This window comes from Populus euphratica, unplaced genomic scaffold, assembly GCF_000495115.2.
Source record: "Populus euphratica unplaced genomic scaffold, PopEup_1.0 scaffold99.1, whole genome shotgun sequence".
NCBI lineage: Eukaryota > Viridiplantae > Streptophyta > Magnoliopsida > Malpighiales > Salicaceae > Populus > Populus euphratica.
Genome location: NW_011499902.1, coordinates 1,034,686 through 1,048,018, shown reverse-complemented (window position 1 = coordinate 1,048,018; position 13,333 = coordinate 1,034,686). Strand labels below are relative to the sequence as shown.

Sequence of the window (13,333 nt, the reverse complement as noted above, 5' to 3'; positions counted from 1 at the left end):
CCCATCCCCACCCCCCCCCCCCCTTGGGAGTCTTACTCTACCTGGGATATGGGTTATTAATAGCTGACATGCAGAAAAAAGTTTCCATTTATGTAAAGAAAAGATGGAAGTCTGTTGAAAACTATCAGCAATTCATCAACTTAAATAAAAAGAGAATGATAAGAAAAAATTTGCAGCTTTGTTGTTTAGCTGCTTGTGATCAGGCACCTTAATACATATATAGCCCATTTGTCTTTTATTCTAAATTCATAGAGATATGAAAGCCAAACATTGAAATAATTTTTAAAAATCTGCTGTGGTGTAGTTTTTTTATTTTTCTTGCTATATGAACAGGTAAGGAATTTACGGATTGGAGCAATGATGAGAACTATCCTACCTGCTTTAGCTCAAGCTGTTGCTTTGAATTCCTTTTCTTCTGATGAATGTAAAGCTGAGAATGTGAAGGAGAGACTTCAGGTTTGGTTTCTAATTTTTATATACCCTGATGCTTGATAACAACATTTTTCTTTTCTTTTTTTTCTTTTTTCCCCATTTGCTTTACTTGATTTAGCTGTATTATATTAAAGTAACGTACTATTTTTATGCAGTAAATGGTAGGTTGAGTGATTTCTGACCACTCATGTACCTTGATGCTAAATGAACTTTAGTCCACTTTCTATGAAAAGTTCGACTTACTTTTCTATACTCATTGATGTTGGTGTTCTGTATTTAAATTGTTAATCCAATATTTCTGTTACTTTTAGTACATTTCCACAGCAGTGGTTGAAGCTTATAACATCCTTCCTACTCTGGTAAGTTGCTTGAATTTGACTCAGTCATTTTCCTTATTCTTTTGATGTTTTGAACGTGTTCTTCTGATATATCATGCCAGATGTTCTAACAGGATTTGGTTGTTCCTTCACTCATAAATGAAGGCGTTGGATTTTCATCGTCAACTTTATCAATGGTTGCTGGGATACCTCTTAAACCAATGCTTGCAAAGTACAGATTTATTTAAATCGCTTAAAGCTTATTATTTGTTCATACTCCTCATTAAATATACGGTACTAATTCCTTGACTCATTGTGTGCTTTTGGATGATAGAATTACAAATGGAGTTGCTCAAGTACTGAAGCTCTTTGAAAATAAAGCTTTTACATGTGAATACAAGTGCGTGCTCCTCTTTTCATGACACTCTTTTTTTAAGATTTTTTCCATTTCTTTCTACGTGCTTTTCCCTTTTGATGATGGTAGGTACTGTGTTTGTGAAGAAAACCTAGTAGTCACATCAAAGTGCGTACTAGCACTTTATGCTTACGACAGTGGAGATTCCGGGTATTACTTTAGGAGAACAGTAGCATTTGTAAAGCCTTCATAGAAATGAAAGAGCCTTGATGTAAGCAAAGATGATACATGTAGCTGATCAATCTCCAGAACATCATTCAATGCCATAATAACTACAAATGTCATTGTTCCTAGCAATATGGTTTTAAATTGCAGCTTGAACTTGAAAATTGTGGTCATATTTGTTCCTGCAGCTCTTTGATTTATGAGAAGTCACCATTAGAAACTGTACCTTTTTTACTTGAATCTCCTGTCTTTTTAGTATGTTTTTTAGTTGTTGCCATCAAGATAAGCTTTTTACCAGACATTTTTATGCACTCAGCATTGTGGAGCTCTTCTTCTAAGAATCACAGTTTAATTGCTGTCTTTCATTGATTGAGTTGGGAAAACATGTTACGCACATTATTTGATATCCTATTTGGGTTTTTTTTTCTTAGATTAATGGAGGATTCCTCATAGAACTTGTTTCTGTATGTATAATTTCAGATACGATGGTCAGCGTGCCCAAATTCACAAAATGCCAAATGGCACTGTACGTATCTATTCACGAAATGGGGATGAAACAACTTCTAGGTTTCCTGATTTGATCAAGATAATTGAGGAATCTTGTAAACCTGCTGCAGTGACTTTTATAGTGGATGCAGAGGTTATATATTTTACAGTGGAAAGTTTTTTAGTTCTTTTTGTGGATTTTATTTAATTGTTATGCTGCAGCTTACATTACATTAGTAAATTATTGTTCCTGAACTGGACAAGATCCAGTTGTGTATAAAACTAGCAGTATCTTTTGGATCAGGTAGTTGCAGTTGATAGAAAGAATGGCTGCAAGCTCATGTCCTTTCAAGAGCTATCTTCAAGGGAGAGAGGGAGCAAAGATTCTTCCATTGCTGTGAATAAGATAAAGGTTTGATCTATTGTCAATTATAATGTATCCACTGCATTATATGCGTGATGATGTAATCCTTGAGACCAGTTATAAATTGGTAACTAGTATGCGTTGTGCTAGCCACTAGGTGTTTAGAGTGTTTCTGGGTGTGGGAATAAGCTTAATGTCTTCTTAAAGTGATGGAAAATGTTTGTTTAAGCCTGATGCTGGTGAATGAATAATTAGTGTGCCTGGCGGGCTGAGAAAGCAAGAAGAGAATGGGTGCATAGCTAAGTGTTGGGTTTAATTGCCTAATATCTGACTTTGTGTAACATCATTTTCCTTTGTCTTGCTGTTGTGATATGGTCTAATTTCATTTTCAGTGATGGCAACTAATCTGGTTTTGTATTCTCTCTTATGTTTCCACTACACGCAGGTTGATATATGCGTGTTTGTCTTTGATATCATGTTTGCTAATGGAGAACAGTAATTTCTTGAACCTTCTCTTGGAATTTCTTTACATGTGTTAATTACGAAGCTACCAGGTAAAATTTTGTGTGAATTGGATTTGAGATTATTTGTGGTTATGCAGCTGTGCTAATCTGTTTGGTTACTTAAATTAAAAAAAATAAAGGACTAAAGGGATGTTACTATAACCCGAGCACAAAAAACTATTCATTATAATAATGTAATTACTAAATTTCCCCTTGTTTATTAACACTTTGAACTAAACATGGGGGCAAGATGGTTTTTTCACCATGACACAATTGTCTTTTGCAAATTCTATGATGTTAGATTGATTATTTTGTTTTTTTACAGTAAAATTATGAATTAAACCCTGGAATAAAATAATCTAATGCTTACTACCTAAGGACTTTTTTGTATTTTAAATTTTTTTAGAATAGTGTAATTATTTTGATGTTTTTAAAGACAAAACTAACAAAACTCTCATTTAAGGGTTTTTATCATTTGACATTGTTTTTATTGTAAATTCCACAGGTATTCATGAGCATTGTTGTAAATTACATTTATTAAATATAATTAAAAAAAATTGTTTGCGCGTGTTGTGGATGACCCCGCAGGTTTGGCGTTGATGGCCATTTATTCCCCCTCCCCCATCCTTCTCTTCCAGCCTAGATTCTCGTGTCAACCCCTGAAATATTCAAGAACAACTTTTAAATTTGTTGATTTTTTAGATTTGTTCCATTTTTTATTATGATTTTTTTTATCTTGAATAATTTATAAAATTGGTATGCCTTTTTAATTTCATACCTTTTAAATTTTTTTCTTTCAAATTTGATCTTTATTATTTTTTTTGAATCATTTTATAAAATGATTTTATTTTATGATTTCAACCTTTTTTGTTTTTTTTTCTAATTAAATTTAATCCCTATTATTTTGATTTTTTTTTCTTTTACAATTTTTTATTTGAAATCATTGTTAAAGTGATTTTATTTTACAATTTCACCCTCCTTGTATTTTTTCCCTGTCAAATTTAATCCCTATTCATTTGATTGTCAATTATTTTTCTTTGGAAACTTTTTAAAATTGTTCCATAATAAATTTTTTTCTCGCACTTGGATCTAGGGTTTCATGTATTACAAGTTTTTAAGATTTGTGATGTTTTACTGCTTCTTATTTTTTGTTTTTCCCTTTGTCTTGGACTTGGATCTAGGGTTTCACGTATTACAAGTTTTTAAGATTTGAGATTTGACCAGGTTTGTGATGTTTTACTTGGCTTCTTATTTTTTGTTTTTCCCTTTGTCTAAGCTAATATTTTTTACTATTTCATCGTTCAATGTTTTTTCAATTGAATTACCTTTACAAATTTCAATTGAAAATCAGGTTATTTTAGTTAACTTGCTTTCTATTGAATTTGTTGTTGGTCTTGAAAATGACAAGTTTTTGTTTTCTATTCTCTTTTTTTTTTTTTTAATTCTTTAATTTTTTTCCAAATCCATTCCTTTAATATTTGGAATAATATTTTTACAACAATTTATAAGGTTAGAATTCTTTTTCTATTTTTCTAGGATTTTTCAATGATTTTAAAAATGACCCGGGTTTTCTTGGTGTTTTTTTAATTGTTGCTTTTTATTGGATTTATTTTGGCTAATCAATAGTAAATTGATTAAGAATTGAGTTTTTTGATTTAGGCCGGGTCTAAGATTTAATAGGTTGTAAGTTTGAGATTTTTGTGTGTTTAGAAAGTTCGCTCGAGTTTTTATGGGTTTTCTTCTTTGTTTTTTAAAGGTTATGATTTTTTTTTTCAGTTTTATCATTTAATATTTATATCATTAGTGATTATATTTTTTTATTTTTTTGTTTATCTGCCTTCCATATGATTTTTTAACCGTGCATTTTTTGTTGTTTTCTTTCTTTTTAGGTTTGTCCATATATCAATGTTTTTTTCTCAGTCATGTTTATGCCTTAAGTAACGTTTAAAAAAAAAATTAAAAACACTTTTGCATCATAAAATTATAAATGTTTTATCTTTTGAATGAAGTTTCTATTTTTTTTATTGCTATTTTTTTTTTGGGATCATTTCTTAGATTTGTTTTTTACAATTTTATCATCCATGGGTTTTTTTACTATTGAATTTAATACCCATGCTTTTTGTTGCTTTTATTTTTTTGCAAGTTTTAAAATTGATTTTTTTAACGATTTCATTCTTTAAAATTAAATTGGTTAGGAATTAAATTCTTGATTCAACTTGGATCCATGAAATCATGGGTTGCGAGTTTTAAATATTGACCAAGTTTAAGATGATTGCTTAGTTGTTTCTTTTTTTAAGCTAATGTTTTCTTACCATTCTTTTACTGTCTATATGGAGTTTTGCATATGGTTGGTCTTAGATTTATGACCAAAGTCACTGTTTTAAAGGTTAATCCAGGTTGATTTTGTTTTTTTTTAAATTTATTTATTTTAATTTTATCTTTTAATATTTATGTATTGAAAATTGATCTTATTTTTTTTTATCTTTCCTTTCAAGCAGTCCTTTTCTTATGTTTTTATTTCTATTAGGTTATCTTAATCCTATATCCATTGAAATGGAGTTTGTTAGTTAACTTAGTTTAATTGAGTTTTTTTTCTTGTTTTTTTTTAAAAAGTTTCAATTTCATCTTTAAACATTGAGTTTTTCGAACTCTGGATGGGATCATATAGGTTTATTTACCTTATTTTTGTAATATATTTTTTAATTTATATTATTTAAATTATCAATTGATATGGTAACTTGTGTCTCGGATTTTTTTTCTTAGAATTTTTTTCTTACAAAAAAAAAAAACCAACCCGCGGTAAAGCATGTGCCACAAATCTAGCAGTTTACTATGGTAGTTGTGTCATGTCGCTAGCTCTAATTAACTTGAGATTAAGGCTTCATTGAGTTGAGATTCCATTGTCTGTGCTATAGGGAGAGGATAATTATCAAAGGCAATCAGATAAACTAGTAGATATGGACTTTTACATGTAATATTTGTTCTCAAAATCATTAATCTAAGAAGAGTCTAGATTCCATCAGAAGATGAAATTTTGTTGATATCTCAAAATTAAATAATTAGATCATTATCACTCCTGATCTGACTACAAGGTTTGGAGCTTTCTATTCCAGTTTTTAAGATACCGAATCAGTTATGAAAGTGCTTTCATTGAGTGTGGTTCCCAACTGTTAAGAATCAATCAAGCCACACGGATTAGGTGGGCTAAATTTCACTCTTTCCAGAAGTTGATTGCTATTTAAACTGGTTAATCTTCTGTTGCAGGCTGTTGGAGCTTCCTCTCCGCCAAAGGCGACGATGTATGCATTTTTCCTGGTTCTTTGAAGATGTATTCTTTTCTTTTATTTAACTGGATAATAACTTCTTTTCCCTTTAAGTGTTGCGTGTTTCAACTCTAACCCTCTTCTGTAATAACACAGACTTGAAAGACTTGTTTTGTGATGAGAGATTAGGTTGTTTTGAATATGCGAAGGAGATGACGGTAACGGCTGTAATTTACCAGTTCACATAATCAGTTCTTTTCAGTATTTTAAGTGGCTCTATGCTTTGTAGGTTGAAGCACAGGATGCTTGTTTGACCAATGATTCAACTTTGACCAAGATGAAATCTTTCCTTGAAGATGCTTTGCAGTCCTCGTGTGAAGGGATTATGGTGAAATCTCTAGATATGGATGCTGGATACTGTCCATCAAAACGGACTGATGCATGGTTAAAGGTTTGATGTTTTATTGTGTTTTTTTTTTTTTTTTGTTATCTTACTACATAAAAATATAAGGATGATTAGTTACTGGTTGAACTGATGTTTCTTTTGCAGGTCAAGAAGGATTATGTTGAAGGACTCAATGATTCTCTTGATTTAGTCCCGATTGGTGCTTGGCATGGAAATGGGAGAAAAGCAGGATGGTAGTAACCTTTTCTTTTTCCTCCCGTTTCATAACAGGGTTTCCTGGAAGATTCTTGTGTGATATTTTCTTCTACTTTATGTTTGCTATGATATAAATACACAAGAATTAAATTTATTTTGCTGTTATTGATAAACCGCAATGAAATTATTTTGAACAAGTTGGAGATCGGGGTCTGTACTACAGTACTCAAGTTCAAAGAATGTAGTTTCAGGAAAAAGAAACTGAAAGAAGAAAAAGGAAAGAAAAGTTTGAATGTGCTGTTATGTTATTTTCTATTCCATGCACTTTCCAAGTATTTTGTGGGTGTATCCATGGCATGTTAAAGTGATGTTGCTACCCTTGATTATCTGACTTTTATTATGTTGCAGGTATAGTCCATTCCTCATGGCATGTTACAACCCTGAGACTGAGGAATTCCAAAGTGTGTGCCGTGTCATGTCTGGGTTCTCAGATGCTTTTTATATAGAGGTAAATGGATTTAATGATTCTCATGCAGACAAGTCTATGCATATGGGCATGCTATCAAGGGTATGGTGGATTTAAACAGAATTGTCATTAGAAGACTCTTAATTTTTAACATTAAGGGGAAGTACCTTCTGATCTTAAACAAATCTTGGGCAAATTGACGTAAACATACTTTCTTCCCAAGTATTTTATTATGAACTTCCTGAGAATTACATGAAGAACTAGAGAAGGTTGGTGGCGCTGTGCATATTTTAGTTAGCCATCTAGGTTTCTACAAGGAGAGCACTGCTATTTACATAGATAGTCAATTCAGCTAGTTGTGCTGTTAGGAGATTCTCTGATACTTACTACCTGTAATGTAGATTTTTGGATCAGTTACTCAACAGGTGAACCTTTAGAGTGCAATTCTTATTTCTCACAAAAAAAAAAAGTCAATAAGTAAAGAATGCAATTCATGCACATGTAAAATATGTGAAAAAAATAAGAAAGCATTACTTGCTTATCGATTAGGAGTCCTGATCTTGGATTGCTGGTTTTCGAGACTGATTTGCCTTACTTTCTGGAGTCTATCATTCTAATCCTCCAAGGTAATAACCGAGTTGCAGATGAAAGAATTCTTCTCTGGAGATAGGATCTTGGCCAAAAAGCCACCATACTATCGAACTCTGGAGGCGCCGGATATGTGGTTCTCTCCAGAAGTTGTTTGGGAAATAAGAGGTGCTGACTTTACAATTTCACCCGTTCACCAGGCTGCTGTTGGTTTAGTTCATCAATCTCGTGGCATCTCAATCAGATTTCCAAGATTTATTCACTCCATATCGGATAGAAATCCAGAGGAATGTAGCACAGCAGCAGATATAGCTGAAATGTTTAATTCTCAAACAAGGAAGATGGACGTGACAGCTGAAAGATGATTATTATCCCAGCAATCTCTACATAAGCCCTTGTTGCCAAAGTTTGTTTGAGGCGATGTGTTAAAAGGCTATTCCAATTTCTTGTTTATAAGATGGCCTGTTGCCATGTTTTGTAGCCTCTTTTGGCTGTTGCATAGCCTTGTGATGAACAAACATGATGCTTAGACAATTTTTGAATTACTATCAATTGACAGATTGTTTTTGTATTTAAAACTTACATCCTTGTGATTTTAATATCTTGCAAGTTATAGAAACTAATTGATTTCCAATTTCAATAATCATTGAAAATTTAAAAAGAAAAGAAAATTAATCCTCCATTGATAAATAAGTATAGCCAACTTGCAAACTGGAGCATTAAAAAAGAAAAGAAAATTAATCCTCCATTGTAACTCTTTTTCTTGAAAATAAAGAAGTATAGCCAACTTGCAAACTGGAGCATCGACATGTTTGGTGGAGATTCATTGTGAGCTAAAGAATAAGCTACTTATTGTATTTACAGTTGATGAAATATGTGAGATTTTTGTTAATTACTTGTTTTCTGTATATTTCTTACCGAGTAATATCCACAAGAACATGATTACAGATAGGATTTGGTCAGTTCAATATATCATTATTCATAAATAATATAGATGATATTAGTTGTAAATTTATCAAAATAACAAATTTACAAAAATGAATGGAGAATTCACTGCGGTTATGGACTTGATTTGCTATTCACTACAATAGTGGAATGACATCCATAGCCTCAGCAAAAAATAAATATATTGCATGCCTTTGATTGAGGGATGTTTTTGTATTTTTACATGGATGATTCATTATTATTAATTTGTGTAAGGGTATTTTTTATTGTGCAATATTTTTATAAACAGTAAAATAACAAAAATATGTTTTAAAGTAAAAAAGCAATTGCATGGGGTAGGGGTATATTGGAATTTTTAGTTTTTTATATAGAATTGAATTACAAAAATACCCTTGTATATAAGAAATTTAATGCATTGAGATAAGGGGTATTAGAGACTTTTGACTCTAGTTTTTCTAGTTTTTTAATTAATCGTTGGTTTGCATGAAGGTAGTGTAACAATTTACTATTAAAAAAATATTTTTAGTTAAAAAAATATCGACGAGTATTGTGCGCACTCCGACCAAAAGGAGATGTCATATCTTTGGGTGGTGTGTGTGGTGTTTTTCAATGGTCAAAAATAGAATTCCCCTGTATAATCTGATTTCATATCGTTTTTTATTCTACCCTAAGCAGTACATGTGGTCCAAATATTATTGGTTTATCACTAATGATCTTTTTTTCCCTTCATTTCTCTCACCTACCCTAATAAATAGATTATGGTCTTTAGTGTTATTAATATTTCACATTCGGTGTTTTTAGTTTTGATTTGTATATTTTTATTATTTTTCATTTTGTTAAAATTTTATGTGATTTCAATTTAACCCTTGGTTTCTAATTTGTATATATAATGATTTTTTATCCAATCCTTCTACTTTTAATTTTGTATTTTTGCCCCTTTGCTCTTTTGATAAAAAATTTATGGCTTTCAATTTTATTCTTCAAATTAAGTTTATGAATTTGATTTTTTCAATGATAATAATAGTGATTTTAGTATGATCCATCTTCTTTTGATTTCTTAGTATTTTCCCTGGTTTTTTTATCAAAATTTTTATAGTTTTCAATTATGTTGTTCAAATTAAGTTCATGATTTTTATTTTTTCAACAACAACAACAATAATTGTGATAATAAAAATAACAATAATAGTGGTAGTGAAAATAAAAATAATAGTATTATTGACAATAACAACAACAATAACAATAATAATTACTACATTGCTATCATGATCATCATCATCACCACTCATTTAATAATAATAATAATAATTATTATTATTATTATTATTATTATTATTATTATTATAGTAATATTAATATTAATGATGATGATGATGATGATATTAATAATAACATTAATAGTAATGTTAGTTATGATGATGATGATAATAGAAATAAAAATAGTAATTAAAATAAAACTATAATAATAATAATGACGACAACGATAATTATAGTGATAATAATATTAAACATTTGTTATTCCGTGTTAACTTAACTCTAATCAGCGTTGTTATAAATTTTTCTTAATGATGTGCATCATGGGAATGATAATCCATCTCGTAAAGGTAAATCAAATATGCAAGAGGATTCAGATGGTCCAATGACAAGAGCGAGAGCGAAACAACTACAAAGGACCTTGACGAGTCAGATTGGAATGATTGAAGCTGCGTCGGAGTTAAAATTTGGCAATCAGTTTCAAATTGGTTCAAGGGTGCTTATTTGCCTACAATTGGAGCTTAAAGATGGGAAGAGCCCTTAATGGTTCTTTTGATGCTGGACTACTTGAATTTGGGTTGATAATGCAAATAAGTTAAGAAATTGATGCTGTTTACGTCAGAACAGTAGATAAATTTGAACCCGAATTTGAAGTCATCCATTGCATGTGAAAACAAGACTAATCTAGGTGGATTTCAAGTTCAGAACGTGATCTTTCCAGATTGTCCAACCATGATTGCATTGGACTTTTGTGCAAGAAGTTATAGCCATTTTAAATTCGGTCTGTTTATGTTTCAATTAAAGTCAGAAAATGTGTGCTAGTGTAATTTGTCTGGTTACTTTGTCAAAGTCCAAGTTTTGGGCTTGATTTCTGTCATGTTGAATTTTCCTAAGTGTGGAGGGATGTTCCATTATAAATATGGCATCAGAATATGTAATAAACAACTTTTGGCCAATATTTGAACTTAATTCCGAGAATTAAGAGTTATTCTTCCAAATTGATTTGTGAAGAACCCTACCTGACTTATCACTCTTCAATCACAAAGAGTGTGGCGTCAAAATCCTAGATTGATCTTTGTGGCGTCCAGATCGACTTATCAAAGTATCACTCTAGTTTATCCTCCATTTTTATTTACCTTAAAAATACTATAATCTAGCCTAACACCAAAAGAAAGACAATACAACCAGACCCATCCTTCATCCATTTTCGTCAGATTCATTGTTGCCGATTTTTGAATCATTCACGGCACAACACTTAACTAGTTTTATATCATTTTTAAATCTCATTTCAATATCTAAACATTATTTTTTATATAACAAAAAAGTCTGACCCTATAACAAAGCGGGAGAACCAAGATTTGTATACTATTAGACCAAATATATATATATATATATATATATATATATATATATATATATTAATTTCCTATCATATAAAGAAAAATAGAAGAAGGAGGAGAAGGAAGAGGTGAACATGAAAAGAGAAAACATTCTTTATCTTTCATTTGCTTGACCAAAGACAACTAGAAATCAAAATTAAGAGTTTGATATGAATAAACAAAGAAAGAAATATTTAATATAATAAAATAAATGAAACATTAATAAATAAGATATTATTTTGGACATGAAATTGCACAATGTTGATTTAAAAAGAAACTAAAAGAGAAGGTGAAAACATTGTTCACTAAACACATTGCACCATGAATGACAATAGTATTTTCACCTTCTTGCCCTTCTAAAGAAATTAATAGGCTAATAGTAAGGGTAAAATCATCTATGCAATTGGGCTATTTTGGTATTTTTAAATTGATTAGGGATGTGATGAGTATTTTATGTTCTAGTGGTGTAGTAAAATTACATCAATACCATTAAAAGAAATAAATTATTAGCTCATATTGAGAGTTAATTTTGTATTTTCATATAAAATATAAAAAGTAAAATAACCTATTTACACCTTGAATAAAAAAAATTAACTACCAATGAGGGACCTTTTTGTATTTTTTATTTAAAATGCATAGTTAAAAAAAAAACGTAAATGCCCTTAAAGTTAAATTTTTTAACCTTTTGGTTAGAGGGTATTTTCTTCATTGTGTAGCTTTTTTTTTTTCAATGAATTGAGGTGAGGTAATTTAGTATTTTAATAACTAAAAAGTTCAATGAATTGAGGTGACGTAATTTAGTATTTTAATAACTAAAAAGTATTTAAAAAAATACGTTGCGCACGTGTCAACTGCTCTATCATCTTTGAACGATGCATGCAGCTAATTCTAGTGGCTAAAATTGCTATTTTGGGGTGGCGTTCAGTTCATCTCAATGTTTCCTCTATGAACAAGTGACGTGTGCACAAAAAAGTCTCTAATTTGGCATTGAAGGTGATTAGTACTTAAAAGTGCATTTCTATCAAAGTTTTATATCATTATTTTACACTTGAAGTATCAATAACTTCTTAACTAAAGAGTGTTTTATAATAATATAAGATACCTTTAATTTGTGGTAAATGTTCATCTTAAATGCAGGCCTATCACATAAATAAAAGGATTGATTGATGAGTTTAAGTACTGAAATTGAAAAGACAAAGAGATGGTTAAACTTAGAAAAGAGATGCTGGTACAGTCCAAACTGGAACACTATTCGGTAATTAGGTCATATCTGGAGCTGTAGATCTCGGATTTAGCTCTATTTTATATGGATGAAAAGGTAAGACACAGACCTCTAACTTTTATGTAGAGGTCTAGTTTTAGAAAGGTTGTTCTCAAGTTCAAAGTGTAGTAACAACGAATAAGTCTGAACCTGTCTTGCAGTCTAAACATTGTTCAGTGTTCAGCCCATATCATGAGTTCTAGAAGTCCAAATGACCTCAATATTTTTTTCCTAGAAAGTTGAGACAATTTCCTAGAACTTTTATGGTAAAGTTGATTTAAATTCTGACGTTATCAATGACGTTTTATTCAAACAATAAAAGATAAGGATTGTCACCAAGTTAAGAGTTAGCCACCTACTCATCAATTAATAATCAAATCAATAGTTTTCAATTTTGGCCTATAAAAGGAGGCATTTGCCATACATTTAGGCATCTTTATTTCTAGATCAAGATCATGCTTTTTCTCTCTCTTTTTGTATTTTTGTAATGCTTATTTTTTGCTTTCATTAATATCTTACTTATGCCTTTTATTTCCTTTCATTTACTTAGTTAACTTTTATCTTATTTATGTTCTTATTTTGTTTATTTATTTTTCTTTCTTTCATTATATCTCAGATTTAGGTCTATTTTATATGGATGGAAAGGTAAGACACAGACCTCTAACTTTTATGTAGAGGTCTAGTTTTAGAAAGGTTGTTCTCAAGTTCAAAGTGTAGTAACAACGAATAAGTCTGAATCTGTCTTGCAGTCTAAACACTGTTCAGTGTTCAGCCCATATCATGAGTTCTAGAAGTCCAAATGACCTCAATATTTTTTTCCTAGAAAGTTGAGACAATTTCCTAGAACTTTTATGGTAAAGTTGATTTAAATTCTGACGTTATCAATGACGTTTTATT

General features: G+C 30.5%; 1 protein-coding gene across 7 annotated transcripts in view; it reads left to right on the top strand.

Annotated features, from left to right (window-relative positions):
• The window catches only part of LOC105133042 (DNA ligase 1), a 13,832-nt gene extending 5,676 nt beyond the window's left edge, over positions 1 to 8,156 (top strand). For 2 of the 7 annotated variants that reach the window (XM_011036839.1, XM_011036836.1), the window contains exons 7-20: positions 334 to 456; positions 744 to 791; positions 884 to 981; positions 1,084 to 1,149; positions 1,234 to 1,314; positions 1,810 to 1,969; positions 2,120 to 2,227; positions 2,625 to 2,674; positions 5,947 to 5,981; positions 6,102 to 6,163; positions 6,235 to 6,396; positions 6,496 to 6,584; positions 6,955 to 7,054; positions 7,657 to 8,156. In XM_011036839.1, the coding sequence (XP_011035141.1) occupies positions 334 to 456; positions 744 to 791; positions 884 to 981; positions 1,084 to 1,149; positions 1,234 to 1,314; positions 1,810 to 1,969; positions 2,120 to 2,227; positions 2,625 to 2,674; positions 5,947 to 5,981; positions 6,102 to 6,163; positions 6,235 to 6,396; positions 6,496 to 6,584; positions 6,955 to 7,054; positions 7,657 to 7,965 (1,491 nt within the window). In that variant the 3' untranslated portion in view covers positions 7,966 to 8,156. Of the gene's footprint in view, positions 1 to 333; positions 457 to 743; positions 792 to 883; positions 982 to 1,083; positions 1,150 to 1,233; positions 1,315 to 1,809; positions 1,970 to 2,119; positions 2,250 to 2,305; positions 2,595 to 2,624; positions 2,734 to 5,946; positions 5,982 to 6,101; positions 6,164 to 6,234; positions 6,397 to 6,495; positions 6,585 to 6,954; positions 7,055 to 7,656 lie in introns of those variants that run through there. The other 5 variants (XM_011036838.1, XM_011036840.1, XR_843701.1 and 2 more) reach the window with 5 other exon arrangements.
• The last annotated feature ends 5,177 nt before the right edge of the window (positions 8,157 to 13,333 follow it).